This window comes from Stegastes partitus, unplaced genomic scaffold, assembly GCF_000690725.1.
Source record: "Stegastes partitus isolate 25-593 unplaced genomic scaffold, Stegastes_partitus-1.0.2 Scaffold390, whole genome shotgun sequence".
NCBI lineage: Eukaryota > Metazoa > Chordata > Actinopteri > Pomacentridae > Stegastes > Stegastes partitus.
In genome coordinates this window covers 480064-489093 of record NW_007578121.1, presented here as the reverse complement: position 1 = coordinate 489093, position 9030 = coordinate 480064, and the positions used below count along the sequence as shown (strand labels likewise).

The following is a 9030-nucleotide window of genomic DNA, read 5'->3' as shown; positions in this document are numbered from 1 at the left end:
GACGAGGTAGGTGCAAAAATCGCATTGAAGAATGTATAAGAATAAGACTGAAGAGTAATAACAAGCATGCTTCAAAGCTCATTCATTGGCATACTTAACTAGAAAATTTTGGAAGAAATTTTAAGTAATTTTAAGCAGCTTCTGCCAGTTGATATATGTTGCTATGATTAGCCTGAGGAATAGAAATACGTGTGCTTCAAAGATCATGCATGGGCACACTTAACTAGAATTTCTGAAGCCCACAATTACCTGAGAGAGACTCATAGCTAGAATTTTAACCCAATACAAATGAAGAGCCACTGAACACTCTGTGGTTTATAAATATTGGTCTGGGACATGTTAGAATATGTATCAAGGCATGCTAATATCATTTCTAACAGCTGTGTTGATTTGCCTTAGAGCTGTTGTTACAAATGTCCTGCTGATAGATCACACAGTAACATAGCCCATGGATGTAACCATGTTTGGAGTCCTTCTTTTTTAAACCTTTTTTTTTCACAGCAATGGCCGACCATGAATCGTGTCAATAGTTCCCAGAAGTTGACAGCTATATAGTGCTATAAGCGCAATGGAGTTGTTTATGATGCATTTTTACAAGGTAAGACGTTTCAAGAACATGATTTTTTGCTCTCAGCACATATGAGTCCAGTTAACGTGTATTAAAGCTTGGCAGTGGACTATCCCTCACTAAATTTGTGGGTTGAAGGAACAGGTAAAAGATTAGGCTCTGATGCTGGGTTAAGTTAGCAACACGTAACGTTAACCCCTGACATGGTTTTCCTGTGTAAGTGAACTGTGTAGGTGAACTGAAGGATAAGGGGCACCCCTTTGAGGACATCAATGTGCACATTTTTGACACAGAGGACAGATGGTTTTAGGGAGGAGTGAAGGAAGCCATATACAGTCATTGTTTTCTTCAATTTCTTGTTCATTTTAATGCCTGGTACCACTAAAGGTATATCAAATACTGTTGTGTGTACTGTAAATGCTTCCTTTGCTTTAATATTTTACATTTTCTACTTTATATATATATATCTTTCCTTTCACGTTATTTTACCTTTTTTTTTTTATTTGTGTATTGCTGCCACAAAAGGATGCTACAACAATATTTCACTGCTGTAACAGTCTTTTTAACATTGCTTCAACAGTGACAATAAAGAACTATTCTATTCTAAATAATGTATTCATTATATAAGTAATCATACTGAATATGTAATACATACACACACAGACGTATACACAGTGCTGTATGTTACATTGGTTCATGGTGATGATCAATGATGTTATAAAATAGGGGTTTATAGAATTATACAGTTATGTCTTATATTGCTATGGTCTTACTGAAACCACAACACAGTTTGGGTAGAAAATTGATGTTATCTGAATTTCAGAACATTTCTTCCCTTCTCCTTCCTTTGAATTGTTAGGATCATATATTTTTTTACATATATTTTTGATTCATGTTTTAGTAATCTTGTATTATTCTCTTAACCTCTTATTATTATGTTAATCTCTTATTATCTTAAGGCATAATCAACATAACTTATAAACAATTGCAGCATGAGAAAACGTAGGTAGAAAAAGGAATTGGTGGTTTGTGTATATTTCTCTGTCACAAGCAGATATCTGCAGGAGGGAGGAACTGAAGATGCTCCACAGTTGGGTGCTGAGTGGCAAGTTTCTGCACTCACAAAATGGTGGAAGAAGGCCCAAGGACATGGAGGAACCAATGAGCTAGCTGCAACACATTCTGTGCAGATCCTCATGTAATAGTATAACTACACTGGATCAGGGAGAGGCAGTCAATCAGACTTCGTGCCCTGACATAACTCTGTTGGTGCTAGGGTGAGAAGTTTGATCCAGAGCTCTGTATGCTTATTCAACTATCAGCTAAATAAATACATTGAGTGAGACCTAAATATCTTCTCCTACTGCTTCTTTAAACAAATGTGCAGGAGCTATCTCACACATAGTTTGATTTCTGGTAGATTGGGATCAGCTCTGACAGAATATATCACTAAACATTAGGATGGGATTACTCTTGACTGCCATACAAGCAATAAAAAGCAGCTCTTTAACCATGTTAACCTTAACCCAAATTATATCAACAAGGCAGGTAACTCTTCACATTTACAGATTCAAATTACTGAATACTACAGAATATTTCCCTGGAAGTAGCTAAAGTCTCTGTGTGCTGAGTGACCATCAAGCATTTTGGACCTCTCCTGTTGCAACTCTTTCTGTCCAAGGCACTGGGTGCAGTGTGAAGAGGAAACAGAGTCAGAGACAGACACTAGCCCCTAAACAAATGGTCATAGCTCAAAAAACTGTCATATTGAAAAAAATAAATAAATATGTCAAAATTTGAACAAAAATTCACAATTTTCTAAAAATTCCTAAAGCTGAAACTGCGACAGCGTTAAAATTGTAAAATTTATCAAAACATGTCTTCAGAGGAATAAGATTCAAAGTCTTATGACCTGCCTAAACTTTGAATGACATTTCTATTGTAAAATATGCCAGAGCTACTGTGTTCCAAAAAGAGAACACAGTAGTCATTAGTCAGGCCAACGTATTATTCATTTTCATGGAATTTTTATGCTTTTTAAAAATTATTATTTTGTAAAAACTCGAAAATAAATAAATAAATAAATACTGCCACCAAAAGTCATAGCACACCATTCCTGGTTGAGCTGCATGTTTTGACATACAATTTGTATGGCAATTCTCAAAACTGCCAGACAAGTTATACGCCTAAAATCACATTAGAAGAATCTATAAGAATAAGCCTGAGAAATAGTAATAAATGTACTTCAATGCTTATGCATTGACACACTTAACAAGCGTGAGGACTAACAATAAGGGTGGTTTAAAATGTATGCATTGGCACAGTTAATGAACTAAAGATATTAAGTTGAATTACATGCTTGCTCTTCTTTTTTCAAAACATACGGCCTTAGCTGCTGAAATCATTTTGTACAAAGGCAATCCAAATTTGCACATGGTTACAATGAGATAAACTATAAAAATAGCCCTTGTCATGATTGTCACGATTTTGATTATTATGAAAAGCAACAACCATGACTTATTCTAACAGGTATTAAAGGTGCACAGCAAGTTTCCATTTCTGTTTTCTCAGTTTTCAAGAAACTCACTAACAATGCATGCGGGGAAGTCTGTTTGTAGGCTAGTTTTGTTTCTCATAAACCTAATTTCATTTAGCAAATTGAGTGACCTCTGCAGTCATTCAACTCATCAATTTAGGTCACAATGGCAGAAAATAAGAGAATTCATGTTTTACGAAAATCAGCAAAAATCATACATTAAGTAAACTATTTGCCAAAATTCTGTCTTGGTGTTTTAAAGTGAGTTATCTGACCAGGAACTGAAACAATATGTTAGTCATAACTGATTAGTGATAAACAGAAAATACATCTCATCAAATTTGAACCAGGTAGTCTTTCAAATTATTTATTTATTTGTTTTTGAATAGGGCAAAAGGAAACCAGGAAACTTAACCAAAGTTGGTGGTTACAAGTTTCAATATGTCTTTGTAAGGATACTGTCAGACTGATATGATGTAAGTCCATCTTGTGCAGGCACTGCATTGGGTCTCCTTGTAATGTCAGTGTAATAAGGACAAAGGAGGCTGAGGAAAGGTTTTTTTTAGTTCTGCGGATCAGCAGACCCGGAAGAGAAAGCGCAGGGATTAGTGTGTTTATAGCTCTGATCGCCCTGCTGAACCGGAGTCAGTCTGCTATTCAAAACACACACATGTAATTTGCATTCGCAGGTCGCTGCTGCCCCAACTTATCTTCAAATATCAGCCTCTTTGATTTTATTTACTGAGGACGAGTTGTTTCTGCGGACTGTAGCTGTGAGATACCGTCACCACCCACCATCTGTGGAAGTGGGACAAGGGAACAGATGGCGCATCCAAACCGGGCTGCAGGAATTGTTAGTTCAGCACTGAAGATGAGTATTAATCATTAAAATACACCCACCAATGGCTGTTAACTGATGGTATCTTTTTCAGACTTAACCATGACGGGGTGACTAGGATAAATGTGACTGTCAGGGAGCGACGCAGATTGACCAAATTTATGTACGACGATCCGACCACTGGCATCAACTTAATCCCTCTTGACGTGTCTCTGTCTCGTTGAACAATGGTTGACAACCGCTACGCCACAGCTCTGGTCATCGCCTGCGTGCTGAGCATACTGGCCACCGTGTATCTGTCGGTGGCAATCGGAACACAGCATTGGTACCAGTACAGCAGCCCCGCGGTGCGAGGAGAGGGCAACATCACCGAGCTGCGCTCCCTGTACGAGGAGTTCATGGACGGGGAGTTTGATGAGAAAACCTACAGCGACACACTGTTCCGCCTCAACGGGACTGTGGGCCTCTGGTGGCGGTGTGTGCTTGTCCCGGCCAACGCTCCCTGGTACAGGGAGCCAGGTACGCTTATTTAACTGACCTCACCTGCATTCACTGTTACAGATAGCTGAGGCATTATTTCATGTCACTGAAGTTTCAGACTATAGGGTGAACCGATGTGAGAGCCCCCCCCCCATAACTCCCCTTCTGACTACGAGATATGGTCAGTTTTCGTTTGAGATTTTTTTCTTAGACGGTAGTTGCTAAATAGCATTAAAAAAAATAATGTTACTGGTCTGAAGAAAACAAAACAAGTGGCTTTGAAGTACATTGTTATCACATTTTGACAGTAGACAATCAATCTGTCTTTTGTGTGAAAATAAATTCACACTCTTTTTTTTTTATTGTTTCCGCAAGATAACAGTATATGATATTAGCATGCGATATGAAGGGTTATTCCTAAGTTTGAAAAAAATATAACAATAACTTTTTTGTATCTTGTGAAAGAGTAGGAGTTTTGAAAGAAGACCCTTGATATGGACATCAATGATTTTCAGTCCTCTAGATTCCTGATAAATTATTGATACCATCATGTAATACAGTAACATAACGGCTAACCAGCAGCAAAAATGTATTATCTGTCTGAAAGGCCGACAAGCTGACTTTATGTTAAACTACAAATGTTAAATTGTGTTGCTGTAGCAGCCTAGCATCCCTGGTTACTTGTGATTTTACATTATTTTTATGTAAGGAATTTAAAATATAAATGATACTAAAGTTCTAGTAAAGCTGTAACTTGAATCCTCAGCCCATCAATTCTAAATTAACTTGCATTTCAACATTTTTTTTTAAACTTAAAAAAGAATTTTTCTATTTAAAGGTAATTATATGCATATATAGAAAGCTTGTATGGATCCATAAGACTCCCTAGGGGAGATTCTCTCCAGGGTCTTCTCCCAGCTGACATTAATGCTAACATCAGTGCATCATGTATTATTGCTACCAATGCAAATACTAATATTACTTATGACCCCAGACAATCACATGGCCAAAAAATAAATTAAAAAATCAGGTAAATATGAGATAATCAGACGTGAACCTTTTTAGTGAATTGAGGTGGACTGACCAGTACACACACAATACCCAAAAATGTCTGAAATAGAAGGGCATTCATTCATATTTGAGTAAATCGTCAGTGAGGTGCTTAAATATTGGTGACTGGACTGACCTCTTTCAGATGTGAAGTTGGTGCTGGAGTGTCGAAGTTTTAATCTACCTCAGCAGTTCACTCCCAAGTACAAAGAACCAGGGAACCACAACAGTGGAGAGGATATGCTTCGCACTTGTAAGTTCAGCCACAAGGTTTTCCTTTTAAAAATATATAAATTGCATTGAGTTGTAAGTAAGTTTACACTCGAATCAGTCTCTTATCTGTGCAGTGTATAATTTATGTGATATCGCATTGTACAATAACTCCAATCAGCGCACCATCTTCTGTCATGCATAGGAAATAAAGGGGTAATTAAAAGCCCAATTTACTGATATGCCTATTAACACATAGCTTCTTGTGTGTATCTGTAGACCTGTGGAGGTGCCAGTTTCTGCTACCACTGGTGTCACTGGGCCTGGTGGTGTTGGCAGGCCTGACTGGGTTCTGTGCCTGTCTCTGCAGAAGCCTCACCCCCACTCTGGGGATAGGCGTGCTTCACCTGCTGGCTGGTAAGACCTACTCAACTGCATTGCTTACATGAATAGATTGCATAAAATGAGTGGACATAGCCAACATGATATCAACCTGTCACTATTTGATGAGTGTGAACGACCGAGTAAACACTTTACAGCACACAAGGCCCCCCATTTGTACTGGATTTAATTACACATTTGTAGAAGCAATTGACGTAAAACAGAAAAACACATGCATTACAAAAGTATACAACAAGCTGTTAAGGGAAACACTCAGGTATCTGTGGCCCTCCAACAAAATGCTTTTATAAGTAGTAGACTCCAGACTCCAGACATTTGACTATACACAAAAATAATAGGGCATTGTGCCTGACACAACAGCAAGTCAGTTTCACAGTATTTTTCAGCCTCATTGGTTTGTGGACGGGCTGCAGGGTGGCACAGTTGGCTGTTGCCTCGCAGCAAGAAGGTTGCCGGTTCGCGTCCCGGTGGGGGCATCGGAATCTTTCTGCGTGGAATTTTCTTGTTCTCCCCGTGCAGCGTGGGTTCTCTCCGGGTTCTCCGGCTTCCTCCCGCACAGTCCAAAAACATGTTGAGGTTAATTGGTGATTCTAAATTGTCCGTAGGTGTGACTGTGAGTGTACGCAGCCCCCGCAACCCCAGTGAGGATTAAGCAGTGCGTAGATAATGGATGGATGGATGGTTTGTGGACTACCTTTAACGTCTTTAGATGATGTTTTGGTTATCACCATCTTGTTTTTTGGAGCCTGAAATGACCATACTTAGACAAGAGTATGGAGCTGAGGAGGACTAAGGTGTGGACTGCCTAGTCCAAGTGGTTAACACAGGTTATTAGTCCAGGAAAACTGGGTAGCATAGCAAAAGCTACGTTGTCAACTAAAGCTAGTGCTGGCAAGCTCTGTTGGCAGGGTGCATCCATAATTTAACTTAACTGTGATATTGATTGAGATGTTAATTTTGGAGATCAAAAAGCTTGCTATAGCCAACCCGTCCCGTAGCAAAGAATTTGGCTGCACCTACTTCGGCTACAAGGGTAAAATATATGCCCTGCCTTGTTTGCATGTGTTTTTTTTTTTTAAGCCCATCACAGTTAAGCCAAGGATGCAGCAATGATGTTCCCTCAAAACAGTGATTTAGGGCATTTGTTTTGGTGGAACATTTGCATGCAGGGGGGTGACCACTGCCATTAAAATGGCTAATTCACTAAAAAAGAAAAGAAAAAACAAAAAAAAGAAAAAAGAAAAAAAAGCAGGGCTGCTTTATTGCATGATCCAAATCTTCAGCAACAAGAAATTGTCACTGAGGTATGTTGCTAGACTGGAGGTTGTTGTTATTTGCCATAGTGAAGGTGATTATGATGATGGTAACACACAGACAACATAAGGGGAGGGAGGAGAAGTCTGTATATAATGTGTAGACATTGACAGGCTTATACCTACAGCCTACACTGAGTGAGTCAGACTTCCAAAAAACAGGCTTAAAACAAAATGTGCTAATGGGGAAAAAAGAAGAGTAACCAAATCCTTAGTGTGTCTTTTAGTTCAATCAAACCCAGAACAGGACATTTTTGCGTAACCGAAATGTTAACATTAACTTTTTCAAACTGAAAAAAAACCATTGAAATGGTTGAAGTTCTTAAGACAGAAATACAGACAGCATCCAAAAACAAGTTCAATACTATTTAAACATACACAGTGCCATGGATATACATTGCTATACCTATATCCTGATTGACAGGTCACTGTGGTAGGGACTCGTCAATCACAAGGTAGCCACACTCTGAAACCCTACTTTGTTGTTTATGTGACTTTAAATGGATCAAACATTTACAAATAGGCACCATACTGTATTGAAATGCTGTTGAAAGTTGCAATTGAGACCATTCATTAGGAAAATGTTACTAATGTAGTACATCAAGTGAGAAGTTACTTTCTCGTAGACTTTTATACAATCAAACTTCCCTTTACAACTAGAGGAGTCGCCCACTGCTGGCATTTAGAAATAATGCAGTTTTAAGGTTTCACTTTTCTGACCTGCAGGCTACAGCTACTTCTTTTGTACAGCTCGTGCTTACTAGTAACTGGCAAGTTTCACCATATGAGCCACCAGATATGTTAATTAAGCAGTTAACAAGTTACTGAAAAGCTTGAGCAATCCGTTTGTCTTCGCCTATATCTGAAAACTAAAAGTCGTGTCACTGCAGTTTGAGTCTGAAATGTAAGACCAAGCTATTGGTGTAGTATAACTGAGTCACAAGTTTGAATCTCCATTTGAAAGTCTGTAAAAGTAATATTCGCAACAAAAAACATGTTCAATAATTCAATAACTCCAACAAATATCCATCCATCCATTATCTACACACCGCTCAATCCTCACTAGGGTCGCAGGGGGCTGGAGCCCATCTCAGCCGACTTAGGACGAAGGCAGGGGACACCACGGACAGGCCGTCCAACAAATGTTTAAAGCAAAATTGCTTTAGTTCTAGTAAATCAGTTAAGAACATACAGAGATCGAACATATGGAGACACTGAAGGGTCACACTGTTGTGGGAAAAAAAAAAGTGAATACACATGTAAATACCATAACTAAGCAATGAATAGACATACAGACATATCACTAACATCACAGATAATGAGGAACAATATTTGATTGTCTTGAAGCATGCTAACAGCTTTTTAAATATATTTTTAAAAAATTCAAGAATAAATTGCAAGTCAGAAGCACAACTGTAGAAAAGAAATTAACGACGACTGATTTTCATTTAACTGCTTTATTGTTAGGGTCTCGGTGTAGTGCATGCTGGTTTATTGTCGCACTGTTATCACTTAGGGGGACAACTGAACAAAGTAGACACATTGTTCATGTTATTAGCAACACCTGTGCTTAACCTCTAGTAACAGGTCAAATGAAAAATGTGGCAGCACTGCAAAAACATTACATCAGAAC

The 9030-nt window shown here is 38.5% G+C and overlaps 1 protein-coding gene across 1 annotated transcript in view; it reads left to right on the top strand.

Annotated features, from left to right (window-relative positions):
• Positions 1-3691: 3691 nt before the first annotated feature.
• The window catches only part of LOC103359715 (claudin domain-containing protein 1-like), a 7886-nt gene continuing 2547 nt past the window's right edge, over positions 3692-9030 (top strand). The window contains exons 1-4 of the mRNA XM_008285206.1: positions 3692-3957; positions 4037-4461; positions 5618-5725; positions 5962-6099. Coding sequence (XP_008283428.1) covers positions 4170-4461; positions 5618-5725; positions 5962-6099 — 538 coding nt within the window. The 5' untranslated portion in view covers positions 3692-3957; positions 4037-4169. The remainder of the gene's footprint in view (positions 3958-4036; positions 4462-5617; positions 5726-5961; positions 6100-9030) is intronic.